This window comes from Girardinichthys multiradiatus, chromosome 5 (genome assembly GCF_021462225.1).
Source record: "Girardinichthys multiradiatus isolate DD_20200921_A chromosome 5, DD_fGirMul_XY1, whole genome shotgun sequence".
In the NCBI taxonomy this organism is placed as follows: domain Eukaryota; kingdom Metazoa; phylum Chordata; class Actinopteri; order Cyprinodontiformes; family Goodeidae; genus Girardinichthys; species Girardinichthys multiradiatus.
In genome coordinates this window covers 38,702,569-38,716,625 of record NC_061798.1, presented here as the reverse complement: position 1 = coordinate 38,716,625, position 14,057 = coordinate 38,702,569, and the positions used below count along the sequence as shown (strand labels likewise).

Sequence of the window (14,057 nt, the reverse complement as noted above, 5' to 3'; positions counted from 1 at the left end):
CTGTTTCTATTAAGGATAAATAATCAAACAAACAAATGAATTAATAAAATACCTGCTTTTTCACTGTTAACATAGGAAATATAAAATTAAACTCACCAGCCACAATCAACAGCAGTAGTTTTGAAGAAAATGTGACAAACAAACCAGATGCAACCATGATACTTATATGCATCTTCCTTCCGTTTTTACAAAGCTCTTAGATAATCTCTGACCTGCTTCTGATCATCGTTATCTATTTGTACACACACACACACACACACACACACTAGGCTGAATCGCATCCCGTGCGAACCAGCCTCTTTTCAGCCTCACACACACACACACACACACACACACACACACACCCTGTCTGAACTGTGCATATAAATAAAGACATAGGGTGTCAAAACTTTGTAGTCTGCACTGCAAAGTGAGCTACCCTTGCTGCAAGTAAAACTGACTGTATCGTTCTTGCCTCTGAGTTGACTTAATAATACCTAACAGTTTTCTAGTGGAAAAGGGTGGCTTGTCTTCTTCAGGTTGTAGGGGAGTTCTTGTCTCAAGAAGAGGAGTTGAAGTATTTCTGGTTTCTTGAGGGGAGAATGGAGTTGGACACAGACAGAGGATCGGTGCGGTTGCCGCAGTAATGGGGACGCTGTGCCGGTCCGTTGTGGTGAAGAGAGAGTTGAGCTGAAAAGCAAAGCTCTCCATGTACCGGTTTGTCTAGGTTCCTACCCTCACCTATGGGCATGAACTTTGAGTCATGACCGAAAGTACGAGATGCTGGATACAAGTGGTTGAAATGAGCTTCCTCCGCAGGGTGGCCGGGCACTCCCTTAGAGACAGGATTAGAAACTAGGCCATCTGGGAGAAGCCCAGAGTAGGGCTGCTGCTCCTCCACATTGAGAGGAGTCAGTTGAGGAGGCTCGGATATCTGTATTGGATGCCTCCTGAACACGTCCCAATGGGAGGAGGCCCAGGGGATGGCCCAGGACATGCTGGAGGGACTATGCCTCATAGGCAGCTTGGGAACGCCTTGGGCTCCCCCCGGAGGAGCTGGAGGAGGTGTCTGGGAAGAGGGAAGTCTGGGGGTCTCTACTCAGTCTGCTGCCCCCGCGACCCGGTCCCGGATAAAGCGGAAGATGTGGAGTGAAACCTTCAGTAGTGTAGAAATTCTTCTGTAATCAGTGCCATCAGTATGTTTCGCAACAACAAGGTTGCAAAGGTCTTACAAGAGCTCAATATATTTCACTGAGCCAGTTGATAATAACTTTCTAATTACTGATTTTATCTGGTTTCATAACCTTTGCCTTTTGCACCTCCCTTTCTTCATGTGATCCCCACCTTTCTGTGTTATTCTATTTATTACACACAAATTAATTTATACACATCTATGGATCTATAAATTTAGACTGGTTTGGTTGTTACTGACAGCTGCCGAGAATTTTAATGTCTATTGAATTGCAACTGTTTCCTTAAAAAATTAGCGATATGTGCAATAGTTAGTTTACGTGCTGTGTGTTTCAAGCGTTTACTTCTGTTAGATGAGTCATTTTTACTGGAATCTAATAAAGAATTCATCTTCAATCAGAAAGAAAGAAAGTTAGTTAGATGTTGGTATTTAGTGCCACCGTGTGGTCAATTTTATCCTCGTACAATTTCACCAGGAAGGGTCTTTTTGGGCAAAACATTTTTTTTCAAAACTAATAATAATAATAATATATAACAGTACAGACCAAAAGTTTGAACACACCTTCTCATTCAAAGAGTTTTCTTTATTTTCATGACTATGAATATTGTAGCTTCACAATGAAGGCATCAAAACTATGAATTAACACATGTGGAATTATATACTGAACAAAAAAGTGTGAAACAACGGAAAATATGTCTTATATTCTAGGTTCTTCAAAGTAGCCACCTTTTTCTTTGATTACTGCTCTGCAAACTCTTGGCATTCTGTTGATGAGCTTCAAGAGGTAGTCACCTGAAATGGTTTTCACTTCACAGGTGTGCCCTGTCAGGTTTAATAAGTGGGATTTCAAGCCTTATAGATGGGGTTGGGACCATCAGTTGTGTTCTGCAGGAGGTGGATACAGTACACAGCTGATAGTCCTACTGAATAGACTGTTAGAATTTGTATTATGGCAAGAAAAAAGCAGCTAAGTAAAGAAAAACGAGTGGCCATCATTACTTTAAGAAATGAACGTCAGTCAGTCCGAACAATTGGGAAAACTTTGAAAGTATCCCCAAGTGCAGTCGCAAAAACCATCAAGCACTACAAAGAAACTGGTTCACATGAGGACCGCCCCAGGAAAGGAAGACCAAGAGTCACCTCTGCTGCGGACGATAAGTTCATCCGAGTCACCACCCTCAGAAATCGCAGGTTAACAGCAGCTCAGATTAGAGAACAGGTCAATGCCACACATAGTTCTAGCAGCAGACACATCTCTAGAACAACTGTTAAGAGGAGACTGTGTGAATCAGGCATTCATGGTAAAATAGCTGCTAGGAAACCACTGCTGAGGACAGGCAACAAGCAGAAGAGACTTGTTTGGGCTAAAGAACACAAGGAATGGACATTAGACTAGTGGAAATCTGTGCTTTGGTCTGATGAGTCCAAGTTTGAGATCTTTGGTTCCAACCACCGTGTCTTTGTGTGGCGCAGAAGAGGTGAACGGATGGACTCTACATGCCTGGTTCCCACCATGAAGCATGGAGGAGGACGTGTGATGGTGTGGGGGTGCTTTGCTGGTGACACTGTTGGGGATTTATTCAAAATTGAAGGCATACTGAACCAGCATGGCTACCACAGCATCTTGCAGCGGCATGCTATTCCATCCAGTTTGCATTTAGTTGGACCATCATTTATTTTTCAACAGGACAATGACCCCAAACATTCCTCCAGGCTGTGTAAGGGCAGGTCGCCAGTCCATCACAGGGCAACACACAAACAACCAGGCACACACTCATTCATACACCTAAGGGCAATTTAGAGTGACCAATTAACCTAACAGGCATGTCTTTGGACTGTGGGAGGAACTGGAGTACCCGGGGAGAACCCATGCATGTACGGGGAGAACATGCAAACTCCATGCCATCCGGTTAAAGAAAAAAGTCATTTTTAGTTATTTTAGGGACACATCTAAATAATGTCATGCTTTAACCACTAGAGGACGACAATGTGCGCTTTAATAGTTACTTGGATTAGGATTAATAAATGAAATAGCTACCAGAACAGACTTTACTGTTGTACAACAACTACAGTTTTTCTGTTGGGAACAGTCTCTGTCTGGGATGCATCTTATTTGTAACCTTTGTTAATTATTCGTCTGAATCGACCCCTTCTTTTCAAGAGGATTGAGATGTTTAGATTGAAGAAAGCATATATATTTTTTGTAGGTTTCTGTTCGTTAATTTGGATTAAAAGACGTTGTGTAATTTAAAGGTATGTCTTATTGCCTCCCACTCCCAGAGCCAGAACAGCTGGCAGAGGAGGCTGCGTCTCCTCCTCTTCTCCGCCCTCAGTCATCCTCCTCCTCTCGGACAGCCCGTCCTCGGCTTTCCAATCCGCTCCTCTTCAGTTGACCAGCGTCGCAACTGGGCGATGCACCTCCAGAAGACCCTCTGCCTTATTATCTGTGGAAGATTTTAAATTCACCTCACCCAAACCAGAGAGTCACATTTCTTTTGTTTTGTCTTTTGCTGTTTTTTGTTTTTATTTCAGTAGTGTAATTTTGACAGAAACTATTTCTTCGACATGGTTTTTGGTTTAACCTGAAAACTGATTACTTCATTCGTTGCAGAGCTACTAATTCCAACATTTATTTTATCTTGAAAAGAGACGGTTTACAACTGATAACTCCGTGGGAGATGTTACAAGGAGAGCCGCACAAACTGGCTTGATTTGGGTGATTTCTGTTCTTGAAGACATCGAGAGCATCTTCTGACAATCTACAGAAGCGACGGAGGCGCAGGTAACAGGTAAACAATAACACTCGATCAGTAACCAAGTAGGCCACCTGATAGGCTACCTTAAATATGTAAAAATGCAAATCCAGTCTAGGTTGCATAGGCACTTTAACTTGTTTGATAAGTCATGCTCAGCTAAAAATATAAATGTTTTTATTGAGATATCTTTCAAACCCAATCGATAAAAATTACCTTCACAGGGCTAATAAATGTCCTCGGACGGATGTTACACAAATAAATTCTGGAAATTAATTATTTCTTTAAAAAAAGTACAATTTAGTTCACTCTCTGGGATTTGTTTTTGTATTATTGGACATATTTTGTACAATTTTGTGATATAGCAAGCCATTTCTTTAAGAAAAAGGCGTTAAAGTAGCAGATTCTTTTAAAAATCACTAATTTGCAATTGTTCACTTTTCATACTTCCATCCATCTATTTTCTATGCCCACTTCCTCCATACAGAGTCATAGGAAGCTGGTGCCCATTTCCAGCGGTCCAGGGTAAACCCTGGACAGCTTGCCAATCCGTCACAGGGCACGCTTTTCATTCTTGCTCATCTTAAATGAGGAGTTCCACAAGCTTGTATCCCCGGCTCACTATTGTTGTTTCAAAGCAGAATAAAAAAATAAAATAAATAATACAAGTTCACTGGCTTGAAGTGAGACATTTTGCAGTGTTCAAAAATTACCAAAGCTTTGAAAAACGTCCATATAGGGTATAATAAGATTTTTGCAAAAGGAATAAAAACACAGGCCTCTTTGGAGATTCATAGATCAGTCATACTTGGTCTCATTAACCTGCTACATCTACATAAAACAATCTAGAGATACAAAATTAGCCTTTCAGGGACTTTTTCAAAATGAGTGACAATGTTTACACTGTGCCTGATTTATCAAGCCCTAAATTCTTCTCACTGTTTCTGTTTGCCTACCTAATGAAAAGAATGCTGCCAAACAAAGCTAAAGTTGAAGAACTGTGTGTGAAATAAGTATACCAAATGATTCAACAGTTTGTAGAACTTCCCTTTAGCAGCACTGACTAATCCTTTTCTGTGTGACACTTAATGCATAGCTAACAATAATGTACAGCCATAAGAAAACAGCTGCCCTATTAAGTTATTTATAGGCTTAAAATAAATAACAGTCAAAAAACATGCTTTGACTTACTGTTGTGTTGCCCTGTGATGAACTAATGAAGTGTCCAGGAAGGACCTCACTTCTCACCCAGTGACAGATAGATCCAGGCACCAGTTACCCTACAATCCTACAAGGTTTAAGCAGGTTTAAAATACAGCTCAATGGATACAATTTATGTGCCTCATTGTAATGGTGTGGGTGTCAAACACTGAAAAAAACAGCAATTTATGGAAATTTTGCTTTGATTAACTTCCTTTTATACATTAGATTATTAGCATTTTTATTGAGATCCAAACCCTATATGCCTAACTCGCTTCTTTGAATCCAAACCCCAATGGTAACATCTCAGTAGTTCTGTAATGTTCAATAGATAGGGAGACATGAACTCCCTCCATCTTTGACATCATCATTCCTGAAAATGTAAACATCTCTTTAAGACGGTACATGTGAATTTTAGTTGCACTTATTCCCAAAAGTCATAGCGTTTGTTGGGAATGACGTTTGAGTTAACTAAGTTAATTAACTAAGTTAATTAAGTTAACTTTGTAACAAGGACGTCAAAGTTGGCTGGGTAGGGGTGATTCATAAAAAGCCAGAAATATGCAAGTTGCAGGCTCCTTGCATCATGTAACTCTCTAAAGGCAGGGCAGTCAAAGTTATGTGGAGTTTTCTTGAAGACCCAGAGCCAAGCAAACTCCCTTCCCATCATTCCTCCGTCTATCTATCTTACCGCCCTTATCCAACCACAGTGCCAGCTACAGGAGGGGAATACTGCTCTTACTATTCATATGGGATCTGTTTAGCTTTGCGATTGTGTTTTAGGTATTAGAATGCGTATAATGTGCTTAAGGGATTTATGTGAGCAGGTAAATATTACAGGTCAATGCAGCAGATGGAAACTATAAGTAAAGCAAACAATGGAAGATAAAGGAGAAGACAGAAAGAAGGGGAAAGGACTTGGAAGTAAGTCAACAAGTGAATAAAGAAAGACGAATGTAGGATTTAGGGAAGAAATACTGTAGAACACAGTTGGGTACAAATAATATATTTTAATAGACCTGTAGTGAAAAGTTAGTGCCAGAAGTATTATTTTCATAGTTTGTCATGTTGCAACTACAAACTTCAACAATGTTATGGGGATTTTATGTGATAGATAAATGATTGATTATGGTCTTCAAACATTTTACAAATGAAAGGCTGAAAACTCTGCTGTCAGTTTTTTTAGTACTTTAGAGAAATACCTTTTACAGAAATTATAGCTACAACTGATTTAGGGGAATTCCTTTACCAGCTTAGAAACTAAATTATTTTTGTTTGTTTTCTTTACAAAAAGCTCACGGTGGATAGGACTTAGGTCAAGACTTTGACCTGGCCACTCTAACACAAGAATATGCCTAGATCTAAACCATTCCATTATAGCTCCAGCTGTGTGTTAAGGGTTGTTGTGCTGCTGGACAGTGAACCTCCACCCTAGTCTAAAGTCTGCTGCGGCCGCTAACAGTATTTAGTTCCATCCATCCTCCCATCAGCTCTCCCCAATTTCCCTGTCTCTTCTGAAGAGAAGTATTCCCACAGCATGAGGTGGTTGAACTAGGTGGGGATGGTGTGTAGTGTTGCAAACTGCAAATGGGATTTCTTTCAACAATGGCTCTCTTCTTACCACACCTCCATTAAAGACAGCTTTGTGGTTAATAGGTGTCCTGTTAAAATTTTATGCCACTTGAGTTGTGGATCTCTGCAGCTCCTCCAGAGTTACCGTGACCCTTAGTGGGTTGTCAGTTGCATCAACCAAATTATGGTTTAAACCTCTCCACAACTTTTTTCCTGTCCTGTCTGCAGCTTGGTCTTCATGAGGCTTTTTGTTCACTGATGTTCTTCAACACACCTCTGAGGCCTTCACAGAGCAGCTGTATTTATAATGAGATCATTACAGGTGGACTCTATGGCAGGTGGTTCGTGAATGGTTTCTGAATGCAGTCAGCTGTATAGGATTTTATTTAGGTGTATTGGAGTAAATGGGGCTGAAAACAAATGCCCCGTGCCCCCTCACCTTTCAGTTATTTATCTGTAAAATAATGGATGAAAACTATGCATAATATTTCTATAATTTCACAGTTCTGTGCTGCTTTGTGTGTGTGTATTACAAACAAATCCTTCTAAAATAGACTGTTAAATAAAACACATGGGGTATGTATACGTTGGCACAGCACTGCATGAACTGAAACAATGTGAAGGAAGAAAAATTCATGAAAGTCAAGACAATTAGACAGAACACAAGGGAAATGGATGATAGAAAGAGGACAAAACCTTAAACATAGAAAACAAAAGTTTGTCAGAGCTAAACCGGTGATAGGTTGTTGAAAAAGAGCTATCATTAGATACTGTCCTCCATCACTCTTCTTCCTCCTCGAATGTCCAGTCCTCTGGTGGTCCCTAACCTGAAACCCCCTGTGGAAGCCCCTTGTGTGGCTGCCGTCCTCAGGCCTCAGTTGTTTCCATACTTTCCCTACTGTTTGTACATGATGGGTTCAGTGGGTTCAGCCCAGCTATAAAAGCACCGCTCCCCCCTCTTTTCTCCCCCTACGGCACAGGACCGAGTTTGCAAACCTCATGTTGGAGGAGGCCCTTTTAGCTTCTCCTCCTATATAACTCTTTTTGACTGTGTTTTCCTCTCCTTCCTTGGCTCGCTAGCTGGTTGTGGTAACAATTTTCGGCCCAGCCTTGGACTCGACACTCATTTTTCTCCTCTTAGCTTCAAACCACCAACTAACCACTGACTCCCCTCATCTCCCTCCCCTCGTCTTCCGTCTCAGGAATGTCTTATTCACGTCTTCTGTGCGTCTCCTCTCTTTCGTTATGACATGGTCAAAACTCCCATCTGTTTGTTCCAGCACCTGAACACCAGCATGTCGACACAGTTCAGTGAACACACACGTTTTGAGACACATAAAGCCCCCATCGGCTTGTGCCGACCACCTGTGAGGGCAAACACACACACACACACACACACACACACACACACACACACACACACACACACACACACACACACACACACACACACACGCACACACAACCATAAACCTTCCTTTTTTTCCCTCTCTTTTCCATTATCCTCCAGAGAGCCCGGAGACGGGGTCTTCGCTTCCAAACCAAACACAGACCAAATTCCAAAAACCCCAACTCAACACCCCCCTCCTCCATCTTACCCTCCCACCACTTCATATTTGCCTCTCCCCTCCCTCCCATTCCCGGTCTGTCTGTCTCCTTTTAAAAAACAAATATTTTAGGGAGTGCAAACCAAAAAATGGCAAAATTATAAAACAAAAAAAATTACAGTCTTCCTTTTCATTGTGCTTGAAAGCAAGGTAAAAGGCACTTTTCTGATCTTTGCAAGCTTTTCCACTTCAAAAAAGGAAAGGTATGGCTGATATTCTAAAACAACTGCAAGCAATTAAGTTTGGAAAACAAAAAAACAGATTGTTTTCTTGACCAAAAAACATTTTCTAACTGTCAAAAGTACAGGGGTTGGACAATGAAACTGAAACACCTGGTTTTAGACCACAATAATTTATTAGTATGGTGTAGGGCCTCCTTTTGCGGCCAAGACAGCGTCAATTCATCTCGGGAATTACATATACAAGCCCTGCACAGTGGTCAGAGGGATTTTAAGCCATTCTTCTTGCAGGATAGTGGCCAGGTCACTACATGATCCTGGTGGAGGAAAACGTTTCCTGACTCGCTCCTCCAAAACACCCCAAAGTGGCTCAATAATATTTAGATCTGGTGACTGTGCAGGCCATGGGAGATGTTCAACTTCACTTTCATGTTCATCAAACCAATCTTTCATCAGTCTTGCTGTGTGTATTGGTGCATTGTCATCCTGATACACGGCACCGCCTTCAGGATACAATGTTTGAACCATTGGATGCACATGATCCTCAAGAATGGTTCGGTAGTCCTTGGCAGTGACGCGCCCATCTAGCACAAGTATTGGGCCATGGGAATGCCATGATATGGCAGCCCAAACCATTACTGATCCACCCCCATGCTTCACTCTGGGCATGCAACAGTCTGGGTGGTACGCTTCTTTGGGGCTTCTCCACACCGTAACTCTCCCGGATGTGGGGAAAACAGTAAAGGTGGACTCATCAGAGAACAATACATGTTTCACATTGTCCACAGCCCAATATTTGCACTCCTTGCACCATTGAAACTGACGTTTGGCATTGGCATGAGTGACCAAAGGTTTGGCTATAGCAGCCCGGCCGTGTATATTGACCCTGTGGAGCTCCCGACGGACAGTTCTGGTGGAAACAGGAGAGTTGAGGTGCACATTTAATTCTGCCGTGTTTTGGGCAGCCGTGGTTTTATGTTTTTTGGATACAATCCGGGTTAGCACCTGAACATCCCTTTCAGACAGCTTCCTCTTGCGTCCACAGTTAACCGTGTTGGATGCCATTTGTCCTTCTTGGTGGTATGCTGACATTACCCTGGATACCGTGGATCTTGATACATCACAAAGACTTGCTGTCTTGGTCACAGATGCGCCAGCAAGACGTGCACCAACAATTTGTCCTCTTTTGAACTCTGGTAAGTCACCCATAATGTTGTGTGCATTTCAATATTTTGAGCAAAACTGTGCTCTTACCCTGCTAATTGAACCTTTACACTCTGCTCTTACTGGTGCAATGTGCAATCAATGAAGACTGGCTACCAGGCTGGTCCAATTTAGCCATGAAACCTCCCACACTAAAATGACAGGTGTTTCAGTTTCATTGTCCAACCCCTGTATGTGTGCATGCATATTGGCAACTCACCAAGAGGAATGGAGTGAGCACTCTTACTTTCCCAAAGATCCTTAATTCCACAAGTAGGAGAGATTTATGAAAGTACATTTCAGTCAGTCAGTCCATTTTCTACCGCTTCTTCCATAGTGGGTTGCGGGGAAGCTGGTGCCTCCAGCAGTCTATGGGCAGGGTACACCCTGGACAGGTCACCAGTCCATCGCAGGGCAACACACAAACAACCATGCACACACTCATTCATACACCTAAGGGCAATTTAGAGAAACCAATGAAAAAAACAGGCATGTCTTTGGACTGTGGCTGGAAGCTGGAGTACCCGGAGAAAACCCACACGTGCATGAGGAGAACATGTAAACTCCATGCAGAAAGACCCCCGGCCAGGAGCCCAACCCACAACCTTCTTGCTGCAAGGCAACTGTTCTACCAACTGCCCATCGTGCAGCCCCGGAAGTACATTTTAAGTATTATTATTATGAGTATTATGATGATTATTATTAAACCTTTTTTAATACAGGTAATCTCAATGAGACATGAGTTTTCATTTCGAGAAAGATACCTGTTAGAACATATGTAAAAACTACAGAACAACAATACAAGACTTACCAAAACACAGTGTCACAATGTTTAAAATACTAAATAATAATAATAATAAAAAAATTTAAACAAGAGCAAGAACTTTCTGACAAATTTGATGTGACAGTTTCAGTTCCTGTTGAAGATGATTCCAGGTTGAAAGTGAAAGGTGAAGAGGTCTGATTTCTCCTCATCCACCAAAAACCTCATCCACCATCTCCCTTCAAAACACTTTTTTAATCAGTAGGAATCTGACACAATGCAGTTCATGCTGCAATGACAAGAGACAACTTTACCCGAGTCAGCAGCCAGATCACTGAGGTGACCGCTGGTGTTTTAAAACATATAGTTAAAGAAAAAAGGTTGTTTTACTGCAGTTTTTACTTTTTTGTGTTCACTGATGTTTGTGGGTCAAGTTATACACAATGCTTGAAGTGATATTTATGACTAAACAGCATGTTCTCAGAAGGCTAACTGCAAACAGACATATAGTTTCAGAGGCATCACAGATGGTGTAATAATATTGCTTTCAAGGTGACATTATGGTAGTGTAGCAAAACTGTCACCCATGAATCATGGACTGATTATGTGTAGAAAAGTGAGACTTTCAACCACTTCTTCTTCATCCCTAGTGTGGCTTATTGGCCTTTAACACCACCTTCTTTTCTTTTTGTTTTCCAAAGCTACATGCCAAATTAGTGCTGCCTCCGCGTGTAGGAATGTAGAGTTTGTTACCAGAAATATAGGAAATTAGTACGCTTGACTATGAAGCCACAGACAGTGCGCGCAGAGTCTATGCTGCTCATAGTACGCCCGACTATGTTCTGCCCTTAACAATGTTGGTCAGGACTGGAGGAGAAATTATAGCATGTACACAAAAGCTACCAGAATTTTACAAAAAATTCCACTGTGTTATGTTTTGATGTAGAACTTTTTGGCAGCTTTCACCCGCGTTCTCAGCTGTCTTCTCGCTTTTTTTTTTCACACTAGTTTATCTTTTCTGACAAACATCTCAAGTCTGGACATAAATATAACTATCATTAACTACATGGTGAGGAGTAAAAGTTCTTAAAAATTATAATATAGGATCAAGTGTCAATCACAGACAAGTTGTGACAAGTTGCCCACATACTGGATTAACGTCATCAGACTGCTTCTTTTTTCGTGGCGCTACCCTGATGAGCTGATATCAGGGCACAAGGTTAATACCTCAATGTTAAAGTCTTTGAAATCCATCCATCCATCCATCCATCCATCCATCCGTCCGTCCGTCCGTCCGTCCGTCCGTCCATCCATCCATCCATCATATTTCATGGAGCCTTTTTACTTTAACCTCCCTCTACCTTCCTAACTGAGAACAAGACGGACAGAGTACAGTACACACCTGGGATTGGTTATTATTTACTGGCTCGGCATACACACACTCACGAGGAGACACACACGCACACACACACACAGTGAAAATAAATTGGGTGAATCTGCTCTGCACAGAGGAATGTGAGACACGTGTTTATGTGTTCTGGGTCTGGATGACAGAAGGAATGAAAGAGGAATGCTAGGAAATAAAAAAGAGGGAAATGTGGAAAGAGAAAAACACAATGGCAAATCTGAATGGAAATGGAAAGAAAATATTACTAAAACTAGATTCATATCCAGGATTCAGGCTATTCTTGGCCTTGTTTGGCTCACCTGAAAGTTGGAGACATTTACTTGTTTCCTCATTCCCGTTTTTATTCCCTTTCCTTAGCTTTCCTTTCCATTTCTGTTCCCATTTTCTTTTTTTAATACAAAGACTTTGTGTTTGTGAAGGGCCATTTTAGGCTATATTTTTCTCATAATTTTCTTCTTTATTGTTTCTTTATTTTTCTCATTTGCCTACACAACAGAAAGTGGCTTTTAATAAAACCCTCAGTGATGGGAGATTTTACCCCACTAATTGCAAGAGAAGCTACAGTAGATGTGAGGGGAGTTCTGTTCTGTTCTGCCGAATGTTTAGATAGCAGAGATGCAGAAAGATATGGATGGGGGTTATGAGATATGCTGTTCTGATAAAAACTCGCCCAGAAATAACATTTAATTTCTCCAAGAGAATCATTCAAGGCAGAAAGTTAAGTTTAGGAAAATAAATAAACATAGACTTGCTATTTTTTCTAAATACATAAGTCTTTGTTTTGTAGTTGTTGCAATCTGTGATCATTCTCTGCTGTTTAAATGCAATCTTCGATGCTGGGAGAATTCAGGCTCAGGTCAGCTAATCTTCACTTTTTAAGCTTACATTCCTCCCATTACAATTATGCACAACTTTGTGTTGGGCTATTAAATTACATTTCTAGAATAATACATTGTAGTGACAAAATGTGAAAAACGTTAGTAGGTATGTCACTTGAACGTAGGTATACTTGTGCTAGATGCTGCAGACTGACCTATAAAAACAAGCTTTAATGAACTACTGAATAGCTAGGGAAGCAACTGTAACATAAAGTATTTGATGTTGATAGACATATGTGCAACCTTTCCTTTTACCATACATGTTTTTCAAAAACACTGCCAATCAACTGTTTATTTCTAAGAAGTTTTAATTTAGATTTAGACCTCATCATAGCAAAATAAATTTATCTCAATCAGTTGTTTTGCTAGTTAAACTTCTTATCATTATGAAAAGACAAAACAATTATATGCAAGTATTATTAATCTGATATAGATTAGTTTTTTATTTAAATAGTATTTTATGCTACAGATTTATGCCTGGTTCACACGGCAGGATTTTTATGCCGATTTTGGCCCCGATCTTCTCCTTCCAACATGCCCTGAACATCGGTATGGTTCTTAAGACCCTTGACTTTCTTTTTGGTTGCACTCCTGTGTAGGGCTGCTGAGTGACATTATATGATGTAGTGACCACCTCTTGATCTGCTGTGTTACATTTTTGTAAATACTTTTAAGCTGTCATAGCTGCAACTTTCCCTTGTCATAGCTGGAATCCATGTCCTGTGTCTCTTTGTGTCCCTTTCCTGTGGTCTCACCTCCAGACAGTCAATGCAGATGGTTGTCTTTCCTGAGTCTGGTCTGTTCTTTTGTGCTCGTCTATGTCTCTTTCCTGTCTTCTCAGCTGCAGCTGGTTGATGAAGATGGGGTCCTCCCTGAATCGGATTCTCCTGGAGGTTTCTTCCTGTTAAAAGGGAGTTCTCTTTGTTCACTGTTGCCTGTTATCTCAAACATATATAATGGTTGACCGAACTGAAACTGGAGCTTAATTAAACATGGTAATTTCTATAGCTGTTTCACATTTCAATATGACTGATAGTGACTTAGACTCTGTTGAATAAAGATAGATCATGATTAGATTAAATTGAAATGTGTTGATTTCGAATTAACTGAAATCCAAGAGAATGAGTAGTAGCAAATCCGATTAACTTGGTTTAAATGAAAAGTGTCTGCACACCACATCAATAGACAAACACAAAACAGATGGAGAAAACGGCAAGACAGATCAGGACAGAGGAAGAAAAACAACAACAAATAAGCTTGTTTTTAAGAAATTCCTTGAGTCGAGATCTGCCCTTTGTGGATAATGTATCTCTCAGGAAAAAC

At 40.8% G+C, this 14,057-nt stretch overlaps 1 protein-coding gene across 4 annotated transcripts in view; it reads left to right on the top strand.

The window, feature by feature from the left end:
* Positions 1-3,543: 3,543 nt before the first annotated feature.
* Positions 3,544-14,057, top strand: part of LOC124868590 (zinc finger protein GLIS2-like) — a 51,548-nt gene continuing 41,034 nt past the window's right edge. The window contains exon 1 of one of the 4 annotated variants that reach the window (XM_047366018.1): positions 3,544-3,953. Coding sequence is in view for 1 of the 4 variants with exons in the window: in XM_047366016.1 (XP_047221972.1) it covers positions 6,003-6,048 (46 nt within the window). In the remaining 3 variants the exon portion in view is untranslated. Of the gene's footprint in view, positions 3,961-5,949; positions 6,049-9,655; positions 9,679-14,057 lie in introns of those variants that run through there. The other 3 variants (XM_047366017.1, XM_047366016.1, XM_047366019.1) reach the window with 3 other exon arrangements.